Source organism: Haliaeetus albicilla, chromosome 12, assembly GCF_947461875.1.
Source record: "Haliaeetus albicilla chromosome 12, bHalAlb1.1, whole genome shotgun sequence".
In the NCBI taxonomy this organism is placed as follows: Eukaryota; Metazoa; Chordata; class Aves; order Accipitriformes; family Accipitridae; genus Haliaeetus; species Haliaeetus albicilla.
The window spans coordinates 23,874,966-23,899,016 of NC_091494.1; the positions used below are offsets into that span (position 1 = coordinate 23,874,966).

At 43.6% G+C, this 24,051-nt stretch overlaps 1 protein-coding gene and 1 long non-coding RNA gene across 3 annotated transcripts; one reads left to right on the forward strand and one right to left on the reverse strand.

Annotated features, from left to right (window-relative positions):
• Positions 1-984: 984 nt before the first annotated feature.
• On the reverse strand, positions 985-2,619 carry LOC138688305 (uncharacterized). The gene is made up of 2 exons (XR_011327336.1): positions 1,889-2,619; positions 985-1,742 (listed from the first exon to the last, which is right to left on the reverse strand). It is a non-coding gene; the product is annotated as an uncharacterized lncRNA (long non-coding RNA).
• A 162-nt stretch (positions 2,620-2,781) lies between these two features.
• Positions 2,782-12,419, forward strand: ARRDC4 (arrestin domain containing 4). 2 transcript variants are annotated; one of them, XM_069798507.1, is made up of 8 exons: positions 2,782-3,442; positions 4,710-4,776; positions 5,065-5,212; positions 7,039-7,141; positions 7,920-8,176; positions 8,758-8,920; positions 9,472-9,626; positions 9,738-12,419. In XM_069798507.1, the coding sequence occupies exons 1-8, from the start codon at positions 3,100-3,102 to the stop codon at positions 9,792-9,794; spliced, it is 1,293 nt and encodes a 430-aa protein (XP_069654608.1). In that variant the 5' UTR covers positions 2,782-3,099; the 3' UTR covers positions 9,795-12,419. The 2 variants fall into 2 exon arrangements, with proteins under 2 accessions (XP_069654608.1, XP_069654609.1); XM_069798508.1 differs by lacking the exon at positions 2,782-3,442 and adding an exon at positions 3,503-3,982.
• Positions 12,420-24,051: the final 11,632 nt, after the last annotated feature.

Sequence of the window (24,051 nt, forward strand, 5' to 3'; positions counted from 1 at the left end):
AAATAAGCCTGTGATTATTGCTAGAGCTGTTCACAGCTTTGTGGATACTCTCAAATGAGACCTTTCTTTGTGTATTCTTCACTCTTACAGGCTAACCTGTGCATTAATTAACTTGTTCAGGCAGCTCTTTCTTACATAGTCCCGAATAAAGTGGCAAAATGAGTGAAATGAAAATATAATCAAGCATGTTAATATATCTCTTGCTCTTTCACACATACACCCACACACAAATATCCAGTCACACACATACACCCACACTGCCTGAGTGTTCATCTTCTGTTCCTTCCTTCTGGCTTATGGGAGACTAAAATAGTGATGTGGTGGTTTCCACTGTTCATGTTACAACATCACTGTGTTGGTCACATAAAATGCTTCATGGACAAGAAAGTATTCTCAAGATGGGTGGATGAGAAAACTAATCGCTCCATGATAATTTCAAGAGGTTCTGGTCTTTGAATCCTGCTGAAAAAATAAGTACATTAAAGGGCAAACAAACATCTGGAACAAGTATCATCTGACTGTGACAGAACGTTCCCATTAACTGTGTCCTCTACAGGCTAATTGTTCAAGTTATTCAAGCCTCCTAACTCTCACTAATTCTGTATAATGTTTTGTTTCATAAGAAATTGTCCATGTTTATTCATTTCCTTATCTAACTCATTTGCACTTGCAAAGAATAAACAGGAATGGTTGCATAATACCCATAAGAGAATTAATTCCTTTTATACAGGATCTAATTCATACAGGAAAAAAAGGGATATGTGGGATTTTGGGTTGGTTTGGGTTTTTTTCTCCTCTGTATCGTACTTTCAAAATCAGTTGCAAGAAATTGCATACACACATTGTACCTAAGCAAATTCAGCAAATAAGGAAATACTCAGTACACACATCCAAGCATGTTCTGTTGGCTGGCTACAAAACTAACTTGATACTTGCTAATGTAAAAAACTGGATATAAGGAAAAGATTTATGCAAAACTAGACATTCAAGCTGTATTAGTTTAATTGAACTAAAAAATAACAAAGATAGCATGATTTTATACACCACAGTTCCCAACCATAATGCAACATTTGCAGTTTATATAAAAACTATTTCAAAAAGCACAAAGAGATATGAATATCCAAAAATTCTTCAAATACTCAAACAACCACCACAGCATTATTTCCTTTAGTTACATAATTCTTCATCGTGACCTGGGGAACCTGTGGCCAAGGGTCCAAGTAAAGCCTACAAATTCACCCCATCTGTAACCACGTTACTTTTTTCCCACATTATTATTGATTAACACACAAGAGCACGTTAACTTGTAGCCAGTGAAGAGTGTTCAAAAGGCCTACCTCACTCTTGGCAAGAACAAGTTCTTCATCACAGAAGTAACTCTAAATATAAGCCTGTTTTTCACGGGACGGGATATCACAAAGGTATGCCAGGGATTCCGAGGAAGCCTGACATTATCTTGTCAGTTATTTAAAAGCCAAGGCTCTGAGTCTGGAACACATTTTTTGCTAATTTCAGTAATTAACTGAGTCAGCTGGGAAACACTAGGCTGGTGCTTTCCAGCACGCCAGAGTGATGGAGGAATGCAGGAAGATGCAGCTGTCGGAAGCTTCAAGCAGGCAGGTGACTCAGATCGAGAAGTGACTCCTTCGTTACCAATGGAAATGCTGGCAGATCATTCACCGTACACACCTTCAGGAAGATGCACTACTGCCAACTCAGGCGACCATAAAACATGACACTTCCTAGAACAAAACTAATTTTAGTATCTGTCCAGTGTATGCAAAACATATTCTCTTGTAACATCTATTGGGTGGGCTATTGGCTGGACCTGGGGCCGGAGCTGCAGCAGCCTCACCTCCGTCTGGCTGCTGGATCTGGTCATACTCACCTATCAACATAGACATATTTGCCACTCTTCCTATAGATGCTGGGGTTTTTCCTTAGCTTGCACTTCTAAAAATTGGAAATAACAGCAAACTTTGCATTTATTCTAGTGGATAAATCTTCCAAGCATTACCTACAGCTCATTTGTATGGAAAGGTTTATGCCACACTGCTCAGGCCTAACGGCATGCCGCTCCGTGTATCCATTTAGCTATCCAGTTACAAAACCAGCGTTTGTAGGAACAAGCTCTTGAACCAGGGCACTTGGTTTACAAAGTGCAGAAAAACTCAGCATCTGTGCAAACAGCGCGGTTTCCAGGCAATCCAGGATGGCTCCTTTAGACCGAAGCCCTCCACCGCCTGCTCACCAGTGGGACGGGAAAGGGGTTCACGCAGGCAGCAGAGAGCTGCTGAAGCAAACCCTGGGCAAACCCAGCGAACGGCGGCACTGCATCGTTTCGCCCTATTTAACGTCCTCAGCCAGCCCGGCTGTCAGCGGGGAGAGGCTGAGACAGAACACAACGCGCGATGCCCAGCCCGGCCCTTCCCCCCCTCAGCCGCCATGACGGGAACCGAGGCCCGCCGAGGGGCCGAGTCCTCCCCACAGCGCGGGGCCCGCCGCCCCGCCGGGCTTCCAAGGCAGTGACCACAGCCTGGTGATGGGACGGCGAGGGCCCGGACCCCCAAAGGCCCCCGCTGCCCGGGCCCTCCCCACCACGGCGAGGGACGATCGGCCGCCGCCCGGGCCGGGCCTCCCTTCCCTTCCCCTCCCCTCCCCTCCCCTCCCCTCCCCGCCCTGCCCCCTACGCCCCGCCGCCTCGCCTCGCCCCGCCCCCGCGGGCCTCGCCCCGCCCCTTCTCTGCCTGTTTATCCACAGGCTGTGCACGTGGTAGCTGTGCCGCGCCATTGGCTCTCTCGCCAGGGAGCTGCGGCCGCCCTGCCAATCGGGGCGCTGTCCACGCGCGGCCGCCCGCACCCGATTGGCTCCGCCGGGGTGATCACGCAGCGTGACGCACTCCGAGTGCGTGCCCGCCGAGGCACCAATGAGGAGGGGGCCCGGGGGCAGCCCGCGGCGAATAGTAGGGCGAGGAGCTGAGGGGTGGCCAATGAGGAGCGGGCCGGGGCGGGACTTTCCGCTGCGGGCGCTGGCGGAGACGGGCGGGCTTTAAAGCAATCGTCGACGGCGGCCGTGGGCTTCCCCCGCAGCCGGGGCGCGATGGCGGCGGCCGGGCCGGGCCTGGGCCCCGGGGCCGGCGGGACGGTGAAGACGCTGGCCCTGGTGCTGGAGGACGAGGCCCGGCGCGGCGGCGGCGGCTACTGCAGCGGGGACACGGTGTCCGGCCAGGTGCTGCTGGAGCTGGCGGGCCCGCTGCCGCTCCGCGGGCTGCGCCTGGAGGCCGCCGGCCGGGCCCGCGTCGCTTGGAGCGAGAGCTCGGGCGCTGTCCCCGGGGCGGGAACCTGGGGGGTGGCGGTGAGGGCGCCGGGGCCGGGGCCGCGGCGGGAGGCGGAGGTGCGCTACCTGGACATCCGGCAGAGCCTCCTGCGGGACCCGCCCGAAGGTGAGGGGCGCCCGGGGATGGGGGGGTGCGGGGCAGGGAACGCGGCCGTGCGGGGCCGCGGGCCGGGCCCTGAGGGGAGGCTGCCTGCCTGCCCGCCCGGCCGTCCGCCCGCCGTGGCGACAGCGGGGGTGGGACCGGGGGGCCTGCGCCTCCTTCGCGGGGGGAAGGCGGCGCGGTAAGGCTGCGGGACCAAGCCCCCGCCCCGCTCCCCGGCAGGATGGCGCCCACCCCTGCTTTTCCCAGAGGGGAGGAAGGCTGAGGGTTGAAACCCTCCCCCGGGAGAAACCGGTATCCGACCTGGGTGCTGAGAAACAGCGTGAGGCCCGGGTGGGTGCCCGGCCAACGGGGACATCCTTCCCGCACTGGAAACCTCTCGCCGGCGTAGCCACAGCCTCCACGGGCATGCCTAGGGGAGGCTTGCTACAGCTTCGTCAAGTGGTCACTCGGTTCTCTGTATAAACGGCTGAAAAACGCGGAACAGGGCTGGAAGAAGGTCTGCAGCTCTTGGTTTCCTATGCTGCGCGCTGGTTTCCTGCAGAGGTTAGCTCTTCCGTGAATTGCAGCGGGCACCTGCGTGTTCGTTGTGCTTTGTAAGCAGCATCTGGGAAGCTGCCCGTGGAAGACAGCCGAAGCAGTCGGCCTCCTTTTGCAGTGGCTTACGAAAAAAGGGGAAGCTCTTTGTTACGTAGGTCTAGCTGGCAGTTTTGTCACTCGGACACCGCAGCACTATGGCAGTATTGAAAAATGAAAGGGAAATGACATTTTGTTCTGTAAGGGTGAAACGCATCTCCGGTTTATCTGTAGGAAAAGGAAATTCAGGCTTTTAAAAACTGTGTAACGGTAGGCCCTCTATGAATGCAGTAAGAGTACATATATTAATAGTATTTCATAATACTGACCTTAAATTGCAGCATTTTAGCACAAAAGTTAGTTTAATTGTTAATTGAAAAAGTAGATTAATTGCTGTCCTGCTGAAAAAGAAAAGAAACTTGCTTTATGCTTTCCAGAAGCCATTTTGGATTAGAAATTGGCCAGAGTCCTGAACTGAAACTCAAGGTCTTGATGTTTCCTTGATTTTTTTTCATTGAAATCACATCACGGCGTAAATAAAGCATGGGCTCCAATCTAGAACACACTGGGATCAATAAAAACTTCTTCTAGTACCTCGCATTTGGGTGTTGTTATATATAAATAATTTATAAAAGCATCTGCTTTGTTCTTCTATTTATGGAATAACTAAAACATACTATTCATTTTTATCCTACAGGTGAGGAAAGCTTAATTCTTCTAGATGGAAGACATGAATTTCCATTCAGCTTTCAACTCCCTCAAGAGTAAGTTAAATAATCCAACCTGAAGGGATTGTGCTGGACACTGCTTGTTGTGGGGCATTAACTTAATGTAATTTGACTTGTGTGGTTTTTTTAATATCAAACTGATAGGTCAGCTTTATATGTTTGTCTTAATCAACCGCCACATAGACGTGCCTTGTTTGCTTCAGTTTCCCTAAGGCCCTAGAAGTACAAGCTGTAAATTGGTAAACTTTGATGTATACCGGAAGCGTTCATGTTTGGAGCTGAATTACAAATGTCTGGTAATGCTTTTATGACTGCTTGTTTCAGGCCTCTGGTGACCTCTTTTACTGGGAAGTATGGCAGTATTCAGTACTATGTGAAAGCAACTCTGGAGAGGCCTGCAGCACCTGATCAAAGTGTACAGACAGAGCTTCAGGTCATTAGCCATATCGACGTCAGCTCACCAGCTTTATTGGTAAGAGGATCCTGCACTCCTCCTCCCCCCTTTAAAGCCAGCTGCAAAAAAATCATTTCCAAGAAGCATTCACATCCATCCATCACCATTTCTATGTTATTCTGGAGTGTCATTTTCTGACTTCTTGAAAGCATATAAGCTCCCTAAGCTTTTCTCTATAAATAGATGATCTTAGGTTGTGTGAATAGCAAACAGAGTGGCTTTTTTTAATACCATTGATTACATCCCTGCTGGCAGAGATGCTCTTGCCAAAAAGTTATGCAGGCTTCAGATGCATAAATAAGGCTTAATAATAATAATGTAGAAGCATAAAGTAGTTACTCTTACCAGAGCAACTACATTCACAGGGCTGCAGTGTCCTAAACTCTACAATAATAGTAGGTTGAGGAACAGTAATTATAGAAGAGTATTAATCATGCCCAGCCTGTCATTTATGCTCTGGCCATTATGTTACGTATCCTTCCATTTTGCATGTCGTTTTCTAACATTAAGTGCGTGCATGCAGCTGCTTCAGAGATCTTTTCAGTTATTTCCTTATGACAGATTTGGCCACATTAAAGCATTGAGTTTCTAATAATCACTAGAAATACTGTAGAGTAATAAGAAAGATCAGGCATTAAGTAATGAGAAAATAGGCAAGATGGAAGCTAATGAGCTGGATTCTTTTATCTCAACCCATATTACGAAAATAATATCAAATTATACCTTGCACTTTCATGATAGCAACTGGATCTAAATGGTTATTCATTTAAATATGAATGAGTAATTTCTATTTTATTTAAAATGCTAGGATAATTTTAACATTTCATCATGATGTGAATGGAGCTAAGAGATGTTTTGAGCAGGGTTTTTTTCCTCTTTATATGCTTACATTTTAATCTTTCTCTCTAGAGAGAACTTGGAGAAGTATTTTGGCAGTGAGATCTGTAAGCAGAATATAGTCTTTATATTCAACAGTGTATGTCAGGAGTATGAAGACAGCATATCCAGATACAGCAAGGATAGAGTAGGCCACAGGTTATTGCACAGGAGAGGGCTGTGGGGCACAAAGTAGGCAGTGCCTGTCTTAATGGATTCCAAGGCTACCATGCAAAAAAGTGTAAAACACCACAAATTTTAGACTTCATAATTATATTGACTGAGCACTAGTGCCCAGTAAATCATTTTAAGTAGCTTGAATCCTGGCTTGGACCCTTGACGTGTCTACTTGTAAGTAAGTTTATTCTAATGGAAATTTTACGGACAGCGTACATGTCATCTAATGTGACAGTCCTCCATGAATAATTAAGATGGTTTTTGTCATAAGCCTACATTTTTGGGGGGTTGTGTGGCTTGCAAGTTATGAAGATGCATCACCTTAGCCCAGTGTGTATGTTGATCCTTTCTTACAAAGGATACAAAGGTAAAAACAGTTTACTTGCTTAACTACTAGTCGCTTGCAAATGAAATTAATTCTGCATTCTTCTGCACTGAGTAACATGGGCATAATTACCACAATACTCTTACTAGACCTTTAAAAAGTCACTATAAAATTCTCTAAATCAATCTTTTTGAAGACGGAATATGTTCAAATGCACATGGGTCTCTGTGTTACCTAGTAGATATGGTCTAAATGCAGGCTGGGATTTTAAAACAGCCATATGTTCAGAGAGCCAAACGTTGGTTCCATTTTACATGGTGGCAAAATTCCAGTTGCATTGAGTAGTACGGTGATTGAAATCAAGTGGATTTTAGAGCTAGATTGCAGTGACTGATAGGCATACCATGAAACTGCAAGTGATTGATAGCTTTATGCCATAAAATGAAAAATACTCTATATTTTATAGACACCTGTTCTAAGAAGTCAGGAGAAGATGGTTGGCTGTTGGTTTTTCACCTCTGGGCCAGTGTCTCTCAGTGCCAAAATTGAGAGGAAGGGATACTGTAATGGTAAGAGTAGTTCTCTTAAAAATGTGAATATTAAAGATCTAATAGGGTTTTTTTATCACTTTGAAGCCAGCACTTCATAGTTGAAGGAATACTTTCGGTTAGTAGGTAGTAAATTGAGATCTATATGAACTTGCTTTAACAAAAATCAGCTTGCCTTTCCCCTCTATCCCCCCTTGGGAATACAAATTGAAAGCAAGTCTGTTAGTCAGTAATCATATGGAAAAGCCATGTACATTTGAGTGTAAAGAATAACAAAATGCTTTTATTTGGGATAAAATACTTAATTGGGGATGTAATCGGGTTTTTATGTCCTGTTTGTGTAGGTTTACACTTCTGTAAGAATGAGCTTTAGCAGCTTCTTTGTCATCTTGATAACATTAGATACATTGAGGAAATAAAATGTTTTGAAATTTGGTTAGTACTATACAAAAGGAAGATTGGTGTGTAATTTGCAAATAAAGCTTTTATAGCTTGTTCATATTATGCTTAATGTTTCAAAATGAATCATTGTTTATACATAAAATGTAGTAGGTGGCTATAATTCTGCCTGGATACCACTCTGGGGAAAAAGAAGAAAAAAAAACAAACCCAAAACAACAACAACAACAACAACAAAAACCAACCAAACAAAAAAACCCCAACCAACTAGCTTGAGGAAACTAACAAGTATTGTTCTCATAACATTACAGATGATGTACGTGCTGCATAACGTGCTTTGATACTCTCAGAGGAAAGTTGCTAAATACAAATTATTCACTGAACTTTTTCTGCCTTTAAGGGGAAGCCATACCAATCTATGCAGAAATTGAGAACTGCTCTTCTCGTTTGATTGTTCCAAAAGCTGCCATTTTCCAAACACAAACTTACCTGGCCAGTGGGAAGACAAAAACCTTCCGTCACATGGTTGCCAATGTCCGAGGAAACCATATTGCCTCTGGGAGTACAGATACCTGGAATGGGAAAACTCTGAAAATCCCACCTGTATCCCCTTCTATACTTGACTGCTGTATTATTAGAGTAGAATATTCATTAGCTGTAAGTATGGATTTTTATTACAAATGTACATACTCTTGAATATTACATTGAGTTAGGAACAGAATAATTTTCTCTACTGAGCAGCTATTAGATTTTGAATTTGGGAACAACAGCAAATATAAACAAATATCATATACCATATAGGTGAGAGACTGAAGATCACGGGGAGACTCTGAAATAGGAAGACTGGAATAACGGGGAAAATGGAAAAACATTTCTGAGGAAGAAGCAGTGTAGTTTTAGACCTGCAGAGGTTATCGGGGGAAAGTAGTTGAAGCTGAATGGGTTCTTCTAGTCATTCTTCTCAGAAATGGGAAGATAGGACTGAAAGTCAAGTGCATAATTATTTTTGTCAACCTGTTGTGCATTTTTTAATGCCATCTAGGGACAAGGTACAGAAAGAAGGAAGTAGCTGAAAAATAATGAAAGCTACCAGAGTATTAGCTAAACATACCTGGGATGAGAAAATTCCTAACTTTTAAACATAAAATCTGCGGTATAGGGAGTAGGGTAGCTTCTAGGAGCAGCAATTCAGTGGGGTCTGATGATGTCTTTTTTTTTATTTGGGGCTTGTCACACAGGTGTATATCCATATTCCTGGTGCTAAGAAATTGATGATTGAAATGCCTCTGGTGATTGGCACCATTCCATGTATTGGATTTTCAAGCAGAAACTCCAGCATTACCAGCCAGTTTAGTATGGATATGAGTTGGCTGGCATTGACCATGCCAGAACACCCTGAAGGTAATACATATTGCACTCTTTATAATACAGCATAGTACTGCCTACAACAGAAGGATAGTTGTGGCAGTTTTAAGGGCACTACTAGGGATGTAGGCCATTAAAGTATGACTCATGAGAAGTGACGCACATAAATCTTAAGTCAAGATCCAAAAGGACTGGTGAGGATACCCTAGCTCCAGCCTTTTTTAAGTCTCTCTTTACCCCTATCTGATTACTTTCAATTGAATCTTGTAATAACTGACTTCCGATAGTGGGAATTCTACTTTGGAGGTAGACACCTTAAAGTTAATCATTACTAAATATACCATGATACAACACAGGCATGTTGCTGGAGTAGCCCTAAAAGAATCTGTAGTGTTCCTGCTGAATCACCTAAGCTTAATAAAAACATAATTCTAGTTACAGTATTTATGACTATAGTGCACTTCATTCAATTTGATAATAGTGCAATGTTTAATACAGTCTTCATGGTCTTGGATACTGTAATGCATATGTTGTCTTGGCTGTGAGTGAATAGTTTGAAATTTGACATAGCATCTCTTGTGTTTCAGCACCACCAAATTATGCTGATGTAGTGTCTGAGGAAGAGTTCTCCAGACATGTTCCTGCTTATCCACCACCAATTGACTGTGAGGAACAATTGTGTTGTCCTGTCTTTGCTTACATACAAGAGTTCCGGTTTCAGCCTCCACCTCTTTATTCAGAGGTAAAAAAATAAACAGCAGGTGGTGTTTTTATTGTCAAAGGGCAAAAAAAGCCCCACATACAGAAATGCAAGAATTATAGGCAGTAATTGTTGCCTTTCTTCTCTCTGTAGATTGATCCACATCCAACTGATGTAGAAGAAATTCAGCCTGTTTCATTCATGCTCTGAAGAGGATTTGTAATGAGCATCATTGTGATGAATGTCTTAATCTTTCTGCTGCTTGAGCTGGTAGTGCAGCTAAAAAGGAAACAGTTTTCTTTTTCAAAACTTAAGTTTGTATACAAGAAAGGCAAAGGAAAATGGAGGAGGTATGAGCATGTTTGGTGATGGAAGAGAATCTGCTGGATTAGTCTGCACAGAGGATATTGTGGGAGCAGCTATGTTTGGGATACTTGAGAAGTACCTGAAAATACTGAATGCTTTCAAAAAAGTGGATATACTACATAAAGTACAAGGAGGAGATGTAAGGATCTTCTGAAGATAACTTATATTTTGTTTGGAACACTCTGGAAGAATTTACATAATGATGTTGGTGTTGAGAACTTCTGTAGTAGAACTTGCGTAGTAGAACAGAATGTGGGGTAAGAAAACATTTCCAAAAGATTCCAGTGTTCAAGGGGCTTCAGTTTTGCACTGACTGCATCCAAGAAAGGAACACTACTAAAATGTGGAGTGAGGTCTTCACTCTAGCTTAACTTTGTATTCCATGAGAACCTGCCCTTCTAACAACTGCCAAGTGGTACTATTTCATCATTCATAATGATTCTAAAGACATCATGGATGACAGAATAGCTATTACGCAATATTATGAAGGCAACCATTTACTGAATGAAAGACAAGTATGTAAAAGAAAATTGAACTTTGATAAGAGCTTATGCACTATGCTTTCTTTCAAGGGATTTCTTAAGGGAATTATTCTAGCCTCTTCTACTGTGAGTTCTTTTTCTGCATCTTAAGCCTATGGATAGCATGATAAGGGGAAGCATGGCAAGGGAGAATCCTTTTGCCAACAGCAGGTATACTTAGCAAAATGGACAATACTTATTTATTCAGAAGCCTTTATAAGCCTACCTCTGTTTTGGATATTTACTTACGGTCTGATTTGAGACCAAAAGAAGTCTTGTTAAAGCTCCAGTATACTTCAAGGTTCTAAAAGGGACCCTAAATAGTTTCTGTGGTTAGTGAATGAGATAGGAGGTGTAGGGAGAGGTGTAAATATACCCAGAATAGACATAGCTTATAACTGATGTGAAAGCAGACATCAGGGGAACAAAATCCTCTGGTAATGGCACAAAGCTTTTCATTACTCCTGCATTTTTGTCTAGAGATCTATTGTCAGGGGCTGCACTGGTCATTTGCTATCCATACTATTTTTTGTTCGTGTGTTTCCTTGTTTGTTTTTGCTGTTTAATTTTGTTTTGGTGCAATATTTTAATGTTTTCTTCCTCAGGTCATTTAGAACAGTGGGAGTTTGTTGCTGCTAAGAGTGAAGGCACAGCATTTTACTTGGCCCTTCTGCTGCCTTCATTTAAAGTAGAATGTTTGCTTCCTGACAAGCATCAATTGGAATAAGTAAGCCACCATCAATATCACTTAAAGGAACAGAAACACAGCATTCTTAAAACGCATGTTTACAGTCGAGTCTTTAAACTACAGGGGATTTTGAACTACTAGAACTACTCCATATGTCTTACAGAAGGGTTTGGGTTTAAAACCCGGTGCTTCATGTGGTAAAACATTGTACTTTCTGATAACTCTAAGAATAGTAATTGAGTTTCCATCATTTCATCAATAACTGCAGTTTAAAAAAGTTTAAATGGTTTTTTATGAAATCTGTCTTCATTTAAGAAGCAGGGATTTTTCTACAGGCATATGCGGATATATATTTTTAGTCTTCTTTTAGTATGACTTCCTTACATTGTCTGATTTCTAGCACTTCACCTCAAGTCACTTTTACATCAGTGTAAGAGACATACTGGTTGAGATTCATGTTTCCAAACTGCAGTTATTTTTTTCATTTGCAACTTTAAGTATTGTCTTCTATAGCAAATGCAGCTTTAACCAAAATTTGAGTGCATGTTTTAGAAAGGACATTCTAAAAATTAGTATTTATCTTGAGTCTCAAGATGTAGCTCTCATGCCTTTTTATTTAAGTGAGGGTGTGCCCATACAATCAATGCAGGATTTTCATTCATGTCACCTGGAAAGGGAACAAGCGTATTTTCCTCAAAACAGATACCATTATAGTTACTTGAAAAGTAATGTGGCTGTGTATTAACTTGCATGTTAATAATGCAGAATATTAGCTTAAAGAACATTAGGTGCTTTTTTGGACTGTAATACCTAATAGGTGATGTGTGCTACCTGGTGTAAACATGGTCAAGCAAACGAGCATGAAGGGTAAAGATGTGCTTCCCCCCCCCCCCCCCCGCAAAAAAATCTTTGAGTTGTTTTATTATTTGCAGATAAACTGTGGCCTTAGATTGTTTGCTGCAAAAAAAGACAACTAGAATGTGTTTCTTAGGAAGCACCCATGGCCCTTCAGAGGAAGGGTGAAAACAAGATTAAATTCTGCTCTCTGACACTTGGCATAGTGCAGAAATTGATCCTTAAAATGATGACTGTTTGCACAATAATAAGTTCAATATGCAGGGGCTTTGTTTTGATAACTGTGAAACAGTTTAAAAGAGACGAAATAAAAAAAAAATGCTGTTTAACATACAGAAACATGATTGTATTTTGTACTAATGAATGAGCCCCATGGGTTCTTTGTTAATAAAAGTGTCAAACCTACGTAGTACTGTGTTGTGGTTTAACCCCAGCTGGTAACTAAGCACCACGCAGCTGCTCACTCACTTCCTCCCACCCAGTGGGATGTGGGAGAGAATTGGGAAGAAAAAAAAAAGTATAATTCTTGGATTGAGATAAGAACAGTTCAGTAGAACAGAAAGGAAGAAACTAATAATGATTATAACAATAATAAGATGACAATAATATTAAAAGAATTGGAATATCCAAAACAAGTGATGCACAATGCAGTTGCTCACCAACAGATGCCCAGTCTGTTCCCAAGCAGTGAGTCCCCCCAGCCAACTCCCCGCATTTATATACTAGACATGATGTCCCATGGTATGGAATATCTCTTTGGCCAGTTTGAGTCAGCTGTCCTGGCTGTGTCCCCTCCCAACTTCTTGTGCCCCTCCAGCCTTCTTGCTGGCTGGGCATGAGAAGCTGAAAAATCCTTGACTTAGTACAAACACTACTTAGCAACAACTGAAAACATCAGTGTGTTACCAACATTCTTCTCATACTGAACCCAGAACATGACACTATACCAGCTACTAGACAGAAAATTAACTCTATCCCAGCCAAAACCAGCACATGCTGTTCATCTGTGTTTTGGTGTCTCTTAAGACAAATGGCTGCAATGCCAAGAAATAGCCGTATTCTGTCAACTTTGAACACATGCAGATTGCCTAATTCTTTTCTGATCTGGGAACTTTGTCTTCATCTGTCACTGCTTTAGTTCCCTCAACTAACCATAACCAAGAATTAGAACAAATTTATTAAACATGGCCTGCTCCCACCTATAGTTATTATGTAATATAGAGGACTTAATTGCAGGTATCTTGCCCATAATGATTGAAGTGGCAGGATGTGTGCTCTAATTGGCTTCTCATCTCGGGTATTAATCTTACAGGATATTTTACTGTGTTTCCTTTAGACAAGAGTATCTTTACTGTGTAGTTCATTGATCTAAATACATCGGAACAACCTTATAACCATAGCACAGAATGAGTAAAACAGAGTACCTCTTACCATGGGGAAAGAGATGACAAATTTTATCTACCACATAGCTCACCTAAGCCGTAAATGAGATGAAGTCTCTGACAGGGTCCTGCCTCCCAAAGATTTGAGGAACGACAGAACAGTTGATTTCTTCTTCCTGTTTCCACTTCGAGGGAAGACAGCAAACCTCTCCTTGGAAAATCCAGGCGAAGCTGCTGTTCAGGATCATGTGTTCAAGCACTGGAGCGTGCAGAAGGGGTCATGACTCGCAGAAAGGAAAGGGCAAAACCTCAAGTTCTGGGCTTAGATTTCTAAAAGGTGTCTTACTAATGATCCTAAAATATCCTATCACTAAGTTCACAGTAGCAATTCCACTTCATCCACTGTTAAGTTTTATAGGGGACTATTTCTGTTGACAAATGTAATTATCTATTCAAATTTGTTTAGTGTTTAAACGGGTAGTAAACAATGTGCTCTGTCATACAGGCATAGAGCAGATGATAGATAGTGCAGGCTTGTGTTTGCAGCTCTGATAATTCTGATGCTTGCATGGAAACGCACAGTTCACATACAGAGTAAAAGACATCATTTAATCAACTCCTGGAGCATGTTCCAAACTACCAAAATAGCATGTTCTGTTACTTCACCACCCAATTTGAGCAGCAAAAGAGAACATCTAAGCCATTTTGTAAAATCTCTACTATATATCAATAAAGAAGTGTTTGGAGACCACAGTTTTCAGACAAAGTTGATTTGAAGATAATCAATTGCTCTACTACTCCCCCCAAAACCCCCAAAAATGCCTACCTTTTAGTAAAATTCCGCTGATTTTCAGTACTCTCCTTAGGGTATTGAACAGGGACACAGAAGCCAGCTTTCAGACTGCTGCATTTTCTAAAGCTGATTATATAATATGTTAACATCAATAGTGATAGTACAGGCTGCTGCACAAAGATTCTCTAAAGAGCTAATTGGGTCTATGAGGAACCCAGTCACTTTTAATATTAAAATTTTATATAAGGCATAGACAGGGTGACAGTCTTATTCCAAATTATGTAGTGGTCATAATTTCTAAACAATTAATATGAAATGATAGTACACAAAAGCTGTACTAGAACATCACCACATTATTGGCATTTTAGGACAACTAGTAAGTCAGAAAAACATAAAGCACAGTTTTATGTGGAATGCAAAATGGCAACTCAAGTGGGACTTCACCAGAGTAGCTGCTTATGCCAGCAACATGCTGTGGGCCTTCTTAGTTACACAGGACAGACTCTTATCTGATTAAGTACAACTGTATTACTGATAAATCTCTGAACACCCATCCCTTCAAAAGAAAAGAGGAAATCCTTCTTAGTTTTGGCTTACATTCAACCATCTGGCTGCCTGTAGGGTGAGGAGAACATGAAATGCGAGGTGAAAGTAGGAGCAAGTGCTGGTGCTTGACAGACACCTACAAATAGATTGCCTCAAATAATCTGAAGAATGCAGAGCAGCCCAAAACATTTTTTGTACAAATGCACAAGATATTTGCTGTGTCAATTGATGGCAGAGATTATTATCTGTGGTCTCAAATAACAAGTGACTGTGGTCAGATTAAGGATACCTAAGCAAGTAGCACATCTGGCATATTTTCACTTAGCACTCAGTAACTGTGACAGCCTAACAAAAAGCATCACCCAAACATCAGACCAGCCCTTCTGCTTTGCTTCTAGCTCTACTCAGTGTCCCAGACCTCTCTGGACACCCTTGCCCTTCCCTTCCCTTCCCTCTCCAGCAAAACTGCTCCTTGATTCTTTGCTTGTAGCATAAGACTCAGATGGAAGTCTCTGTAGGCTCACACAGATGGGGAGAGCAGCATAAAGACATTTCTGGTCTTATTAAACAGAAGGAGAATAGAGGTAAAAATGGTAGGCAGCCTTGGTGTGGTGGTTGTGGGCTGGAAGCTGGATGAGTGGGGAAATGGGGAAGGTATGGAAAGCAGAAGGGGTTGGTGTCGAGCAGAGGACACAGACATGGCAGCGAGCACTCCTCTTGGAGCTGTTTTAACCTGAACACCAAAACCAACCACTCGCCCCCAACTCCTTTTACTAGCAGGACTTGGTATCAGACATCGTGACACACAATGTGTGCAGACAGGATGCAGATATGTAGGCTAAACACAGCCAAATATTTTTGGCTATGAAAAACTCTCATTATTTTACAGCGCCTTGGAACAGCATCAGCCTTCCCATAAATTAGGCATTGAGCACAGAGAGAGGTGGCTTGCCAATGACAGTCACAGACACCAACAGAAGGTGATTGATTGTACCTGTGTTTCAGTACCCAGTTGTATGATATTTATATCCACATGCAAAGGCTTCTCCAAAAATGAGCAGCATATCTTGTATAATAGCAACTTCTTACAAATTAACTTCAGCAGATCAGACTGTAATTGCGACCTGACCTTCTGTCGTACACATCTTCAGGTCAGACCTGGCAGTGCCGGTGTATTGTGAACAGCAGTACCTTGGTTTTGGCCAACACAAACACACACTTTCGTCAGCCCTGCTTCAGGGAAAATGAAAGAGTCGGTGTAAGGGCTGATGGTGGGAATTGAAGCATGGGCAACAGGGTAATACTTTGACTGCAAGGTCTTAAACAAGATTGTTGCATACCCAGAAAGATCCCAGGTTTCTGTATAGGCCAGTCCTATGTGATGTCATGTCTAGAATCAGGCTGTGTCAGTCACAACATATCAGACCACAGCATGAGGAGAAAGTGATTCTTATTGCTGAACTAATTAGATTAATCAATGCACAAAAGACAGCACAAGTGACAAAAAGTTAATTTTCATTCAAATAATTTAAGCCCTGAAGTGCTTTTCTCCTGTGTCTTAATGTGATGTGACCAATGCATTAGCCTTAACAGATTAGAAGGATACTAAAATGAAAAATACTCTGCTGTCCTGAGTGTAAAATGATAGCAGAAAAGGAAAAGCATTAACTGATCCGACAGATTCTCATGCTACGGTGTCCTGGAGGAGGAGAGAAGTGTCTGACAGGGTTTAGTGTCCATACAGACCTATCAAGTTTTGCATGCTGCGTGCAAGGCTGGTACCACTTGCCCCAACAGCAGCATTTCGGTGTCAGCACATCTCTCCCTCACGCTGAGATCCTAGAGCAGGTTGACCTGATCCTGTATCTGCAATGCAGCAATCAATCAGATCTGCTTAACACAAGGGAGCAAGATCAGAAAGAAAAGCTGTAACACGAAGGAGCCCTCACAAGCTGCAGCCAGTCCCTCTCCCATCTCGTGGCCCAGAGCAGCTGTGCTGTCATCTGCAAGGACATGAGCTTACGCGCAAGCAGCACAACCTGCTCCTCCGACCCCATGCAGGATTCTCGTACATCGGGGGCAAAGAATTTGAGAGTTCTGTTTGCAGGAGGTGTTAAATAGAAAGGTCCACAGGAAGGGCAGCTTCGCAGGCTTTTTCTCATGTGATCCCACCTGCCATCACTGGGAGAGGACTTTACACTCATCCAAACAAATTAACAATTCATTTCCAACCCTGACATAAAGATTAACCCTGCCAATTAATTCCTTAATCTCTTGCTGCCTACAAGGTTCACAGTTGCCATGTGGATGCTTGTCCATTGGGGCCTGAAGCAGGGCCATTCTGTTTAATTAATGCTGCGTCCAGGATGTGGTATAGCTGATACTCAAACATATTCCAACTACACAAACCAGAGCTGTATCTCACACTTCACTGATGTGCCAGACAGCATTGGATGGATACCTCGAGAAGGGCGTAGATTATCTCAATGCTTATGGCAGCTTTTGCTGCATAAAGGAGATACATTAACCAGTACAGGGTCATTTAGCCATGGTAGAGTTGTAGCAAATGCTTCTTGGTCATTTCCACAATAGATGTGGTAGCATTACAAGTTCAACAGGATTGGAAGTTTTTTTAAGATGATTGTAGGAAATAGTTGACCTTTATGATGAGACAGTGCTGTGACAACAGCAGCCTCCAGTTGAAACACAGGCACACACTGCTGCATTGGGAAAGGCATCCACCCAGGCTTCTGGCAAAGAAGAATTTCTCTCTTATTTTGCAGTTTGTTTGCCTGTGACAGAGAGAAAAAGAAAAGCAGAGAAACAAGATGGCAGTGAGAGCAAGCATCAGGTCTGTAGCCTCGAGAAGAGCGCAGGAAAATCATTTTAGGGCAAGGTACTGCATGCCAAGCATTTGGATCCATGAGTGCAAAGTCTTGCAGTATGCAGCAGCATTCAGAAAAACAGCATTTTGCACATTTCCAGTAAGCAGCAGGAAAAGAAAACTCCACAAGACTATGTCAGTCTTCTTCCTGCTGCCTAAAATAACTGACAAGATGTTCGGTTTTGGCTCAGTGCTGGAGGGAGAAGGGGCAGCCACACTGCATGCGGAGGCTGCTTCAGGAAAGAGAGGTTAGATGTGATCTGAATTGACAGGAGTTGAGAAATGTGTGAAGTACAATAAAAAGGGAAAGTGATGATCAGTTACCTCAAGGGCTCTTTGTAAACCAGCTATAACTAATTGGGTCAATTTTCCTTTGTTTCTATAGGTTTTGCCATATACAATTAAAAAGATACTGCCCATTAAGGTGCTTTACAAAGTTAACTAATGCTCAATAAAATCTATGAATAATTTTAAATTAAAGACTACAAAACCTCTCTGGACATGTAAACCAGGAAATTGCCAGCATATAAAGTAAGCAAGCAACAAAACCCCCATAATTGAGTGCCTGTTACAACTAGTCCAGCGGGTGGAACAATTGAAGGTATCACAGAATGCAAGGAGCGTATGGATTGTATAAACACACAACATAAATGGTGTTTACAGAGACGTGCTGAGAAGGAGGCAGTATGATATACTGGACAGGACTCTCTGCTCCACATAGAAGTTAGGTCATGTCTGGTTTGGGGTTTTGGTTGGGGTTTTGTTACTGTTGTTTTTATGCATTTGGGTACAAGGCTCAATTACACCCCCTCCCTTAGCCCAGGAAGGGTCAAGGTTACCCTGTTGCAATAGCCAGCCAAGCAGAGTGAAAAATAAAGTCTGGATTTCCCTGCAGACCTCTGCCCACCAGCTCCTGACAAGGCAAGAGAAACAACTGCTGTCTCTGAGTTATGAAAGGGGAAACAACATTTGATGCAAAAATTGCATCTACCGGATTGGAACAACCACTCCAAGAGCTGTACAGGTACCCATTTCAGAGGTCAAACTAGAGAGGTATTATCTTCTTTAGTAGATCCTGGTTTTTAAGATGTTCAGCAAAACCAAGAAAGGTTTGAGGACTGGAAGAATCTGAAGCACAGATCGCCATTTACATAGCAGAGGCGTCTTCAAAGACCTGTGCCATCTTGCTGGAGAATCGAGACTTCGTGTCCTCGGGGTTTGTTTCCACAGGATTTGTCAGAAGGACAAAAAGCTCACATAATCTTTTGCATGGGCTGTTGCTTGTGACATGGCATTTTGTGCAGGGCTCCTAAGTTCTCCTTGTCGATTCTTGGTGGTGTTTCCTTCATTAAGTCACTTGGTACCGATTCTCACTAGGATTTTGGGCTACGGGTGTGTGTGGTGGGGGGTTAATTTGCTGCTCTCTACAGGATTATTTGCGATTCCTTGTTTTCTGAAGTTGTAACACTTTCTTCTAGGAACTCCTGCTATAAATAGCTCTTGGGTGGGTGCCAGGTACGTATTTTTTTTCCAGGCAGAAGCCCAAACCAAGCAGTGAAACACTTTACTATCAAACACTGCACATAGCAGAGTGTACTGGTGCATGGACATGGGGAGAGGGAGGTAATCTGGTGGTTATGCACCACGGGAGTTGGTAGGAAAACACAAGCAGTGCTAAGAGCACCATCCTTCCCTCTTGCACTCAATTTATGCTTAAAATTATTTATCAAATGCAATTTTTTCAAAGCCACACCAAACACTGGCAGAGCTCGGAGTCCTGCTCAAGCCATGCGCATACATTTTGTCCCCCATGCTCAGCTGAGCCGATGTGTCACCCCCGGATGCATTAGGGCACAGCACAGGCTGAATGCCCCCACCCTAGTCCCACTCAGACCCCCACCTCACACCAGCCTAACGCAGAGAATCTCCGTGACAACTCAGTCTCCCACTTCTGCACAGATCATCTTCAACCAGCAACCACAGCAATCATTTGCATCTCCTGTCATTAAGCCTTCTGTCTGATCACAGCCAAGCAGCCCTTATGGGGATCTGGCACACACTTACAATCCAAGCATGTTGGGAAAATGACTTCAAGGCTATTTAGAGAGGATTCCCATGCCTACAACAGTTCACAGTTCAAGGGGATCCCCATCTCTGCCTGCAACACACACTGTTAAACGCATGCTGCCAGAAAATTTTGCTTTGGAAGGGGAAAAGCAGAAGAAAGAATGGCCTGACAAGAAGGTCAACAACATCAGCCTTGGCCTGGAATGTTTTAATCTAATGCAGGATGGCAATCCAGGATGGACCAGGCTTGGTTCTTCACCGTCCCCCTCTTTCTCTCCCCCACCCACACTCTCCATCCATTTACAGTGGTGCCACTTTTCCCAAGCATAAGCCATCACCCACAGGCCCGAGCAGGCAGCAATCCCTCCCACTCCTTCAACTGCACCTTAACTACTCCCTTCTTCCCAGACAACTGCACACCAATCACTGCTATCTTGGCTACATCACAACAACAATCCCTGAGCAAAGACCAGCTACTCTATTGCCAGCCCTCAATTGTTCAATCGTTCCCTTCCCCCTCACGCCTAAATTGCATTGATCTTAAAATCCCTGCACAGAGCAGGGGGTGGCAAACAAGTAGGAGGAAGGCAGGGAACAAGGCTTCCTGTGCTCGCAACACAAGCATTTGCTGTCACAGCTCTCCTTGCCAGCTCAACTCATTTGAGCCAACAGTTGAATGAAACGAATAAGGCTGCGTCCCAGTCTCTGCTACACTAAGTGAGAAGCAATCTTGCCATTGCTGGCACATGTTCCTGGCTCTCTGGCAGACAGAGCTGGCGGGAGGCATTGCGGGATACCAGGAGATGCCCCTTCTTGGGTTACCCACCACTCCATCAGCAGCAGGGCAGCCCTTCTGCCTGGGGTCTGGCACCAGGACGTGCAGCTCGCACGCCACGGCAACTGCTTCTGTGCCAACGCCTGTTTGAATAATGATATTTTCAAGCTGATGCCTGCAGAGATGTTTGCATTTTGCTCCCATGCACCTCAGGAGCATTTTCTTTTAATTGATCTCACAGCCTGGGATTTTCCTAAAATACTTAATGGTTTCACGGCCTTGCTTCCAGGAGGAGTTCTGTTCCCTTTAAACAGGCTTCAGTGCAGAGTAATGTGTCACTTGTTCTCTTTAAGATCTCAGGCTTTCTGGGCTCTAGAAATCCAGATGCTGGTTTTCCTGCTCTCATCCCTTGGCATCCTTTTCCTGCTCTCATCTCTTGGCAATGAAATGAAACCAATTTGCAAGAAAATCTACTGCAGACATTGTTGTCTTCAGCTGAGTGGAAACTCCCAGTTCCTTTTGCTGTTACTGGCTTAAGAACATTTGTGATTTCTGGCATGTCCCTAACAGGTATGAAACTTGTACAACTGCTGAATCATGAGCTGTGCAGGCACTGACGCAACACACCACGCAGTCAACTTTCAGACGTGGCCTTTGGCTGAAAATTCACTGGGAGGAGGGAGAGGTGAACACCAAAAACCTCTGTGGGGATGTGGGGGAGGAAGTGTGGGCCACAGGCCAGCGGCAGCCGGGAAGAGGTGGCCCCAACCAGAAAGGGGTGTGTGGCTCATGCTGCTTGGCCCATGGAGGATTAGGCAGAGCTCCTGGAAGGATGGCTCATTTGTAACACTGCTCTTTCCCAGTGTGATGGCTGCAAACGGAGGAAACAGCGTCACACCTGCCTGACAGCCAACAGCAAAGACAATGCCACTCCTACTTACCAAAATACAAACATGTAATGTCCTATTCTATCACCCCACGCATCCCAGGTCACTTCTAGCAAATTATTAAGGAATATAATTAGAAACGCTCTCTACGAAGGAAAAAGACTGGGTAAGCGACATTTGGACTTGAGCAAAGACACACTTGGAGGGAATTTGGTTTTCTGCATCAATTCTCTAATAGCCAAAAGGGCCCACTCGGCGGTAGCATCTGAAATCAACAGCTGGAAGTCTGAGCTGCTTCTCTCTCTCTGTCTTTTAAAGCAGAAAGAAAGAAATTGCTTCAGACAGACCCTGCTATTGCTAAGCAGTAAGGAAACACACTGGGCAGCTCCTGTTCGAAGGCACATGCAGAGATACTCTATTGAATGAGCAAGGCTGCTGTCTTTTGAAAGGATGAAGGTGTAATACAAAACGATCAGCACCGTAAGAACTTCCTGGCCATGGTGATCTGTTGGCAATGGACCACAAGTATGTGGTGGAGTTTGCATTAGGATAAACAGGCAGCCTGGTAAATTTACGCTGTGTTAGTCATGACAATAGTAGTCACAGCCTATTGTAACATAACCAGAATTCATTAGGTGCTTCCCTGTCATCCATATGAGTAATAATCATAACAACAATTAATACTTCAAACATGAACAAGTTAATCCTGCTCTTTTAAAAGCAAAAATATTGCTGCCCTTATTTTAAGGATGGGAACAAGATAAGCAAGGAGGGTGACCTAATCATTGTTATTCTCTGCAGTACATGATCACTTACGGTGTTTTGGCACCTGATTCATTTAGGTAATTATTTTTGTGATCCACCCATAAGTAGAACAACAGAGACAAAGATTTGGAAATGGAGAACAGACGTAAGACCATGCTACTTTGTAGGATACTGGATACTCTTTTCATTACCTCTGACTGGAGGCAACAGATACAGGAGTTTTGGGGAAGAAAGGCAGAATATGATGGGTGAATGCATCCTGCTTAAATCTTGGCTCCAGACCTAGTGAGCACCACAAGGTCCACACACATTTTCACTCTACCCTAAAGCTCTTGGTGTAAGGGACAGACACAAAAAGGGGGCAAAGATTTTAACATCTGTCTGGAACTCAGTCTCTTGAGTCCAGAACCAGACCTGGTGTCACTGGGGCTGGATACAACACGATGTGGAAAGGGCAGAGGGCCACCCACCTCTGTTCCCACAACCAGCATGCAAAAACATGTCCCACCAGGCAGAGTCAAGGCAGTAGTTACTAATCACTCCATACTTCTAGTAAGCCTGACCTGGAAAACTCTCCAAATATTGCTTACTGATCAGTGTTCACTATATCCTGCTTTTTGTGCTGAATTCACTAAGCACACAAGTCTGCTACCACTTTTACCTACCTCGCAGTTGTTTATTTCAGCTAGTAGAAACTTCTGCTTTTAGCTTCAGACACCCAAGCTCAATCCCTTTATACAAAAAAAAGTGTAAGCCTTTATACCAAAATCTCCAAACACTCAATAAGCACTACAGTAATCGTCATAATACATATCCATCAGTCCTAGAGTAATCAGAGTAATTTTCATATCAGAGTAATTTTCCTGGGGGATGCAGAAGTCAGTGGACTCCTAAATCCCTGTCTTGCTCTCTAGCACCAGAGCAGGACAGGGGACAGGTCAGGAGCTGCACTCATTTCTATGTAGTGAAGGAGCCATTTCACCCTATGACCACATCAGTCACATTTCAGTAACGCTGGAGGCTGCCAAGCTAGAGAAAACTGCAGTGAAGGAGGTACTCAGAAAGCTCTTGACTTAAACCAACTTATTCCTGACTCTGCTGGAAAGGCCCCTCAGCACACCCAGACTTAAGTCAAGATCCCTCCCGCCAGAGTGACAGGATGCAGTTCATAGGGATATTTCTCACACAGGCAGTTTCATCCTCATGCTAAGCTCAGCCATCCTCAAAGGTCACAGCAGAGACCTTTGATACTGGCGTATGACAGAGACAGGCAACAGTTCATGGGAAGATCCACCCTCTCCCACTCTGCAACTTTTCACATTCACGCCTATGCCCTTACTTCAGCCTCAGGCTTGGCAGGCAGGCAGATAGCTGCTTGGTTATGTAAACAGGTGGCACAGGCAGCAGAATGACTTACTTCGGCACATGCCGCTTCAAGATTTGTGCAATTGTATCCAGGAGTTTTCGAAGCTCTTGGATTTTGCAAAAAAGTTTGCAAAGCTGCAAGAGGCCTTTGAAACCACAGCCCTTGAAAAATCAGCTCCGCCATGTCTCTGTTTCTTGCTTGCTGACAAAAAAAAACCAAAACAGCACCACTGCCAGCCATGTATGTGTTGAACTGTGGAAGAAACAGGCTGTTTTCTTCATCTTCCTGCCCTGTTAACCAAATTGACAGGTGCTGAGGAGGATCATGTGCTTTCTTGCAGGTTGGGGCTGGTGGACGGAGTGAGGGAGGATGGTGGAATTTCAGATTCAGTTTGGACATGTAGTCTAGCAATGCCAAGTAAAGAAATCTCATTGGGTTTGAGCAATGAACACATCTGACAGGGAGCCATGAGAAAGGGAAACCCCAAAGGGAATTTGGAACATATCCAAACTCCATCAGACTTAAGCAGATCTTTTCCACAATCCAACAAGTCAAATCACTGGTCCCAAAGC

Excerpts from the sequence above, each read along its gene's own strand:
- ARRDC4 (XM_069798507.1), top strand. The coding sequence starts at position 3,100 with ATGGCGGCGGCCGGGCCGGGCCTGGGCCCCGGGGCCGGCGGGACGGTG. Across the intron at positions 5,213-7,038 it reads TCAGCTCACCAGCTTTATTG|ACACCTGTTCTAAGAAGTCA; the intron begins GTAAGAGGATCC and ends TATATTTTATAG. Across the intron at positions 7,142-7,919 it reads GAGGAAGGGATACTGTAATG|GGGAAGCCATACCAATCTAT; the intron begins GTAAGAGTAGTT and ends TCTGCCTTTAAG.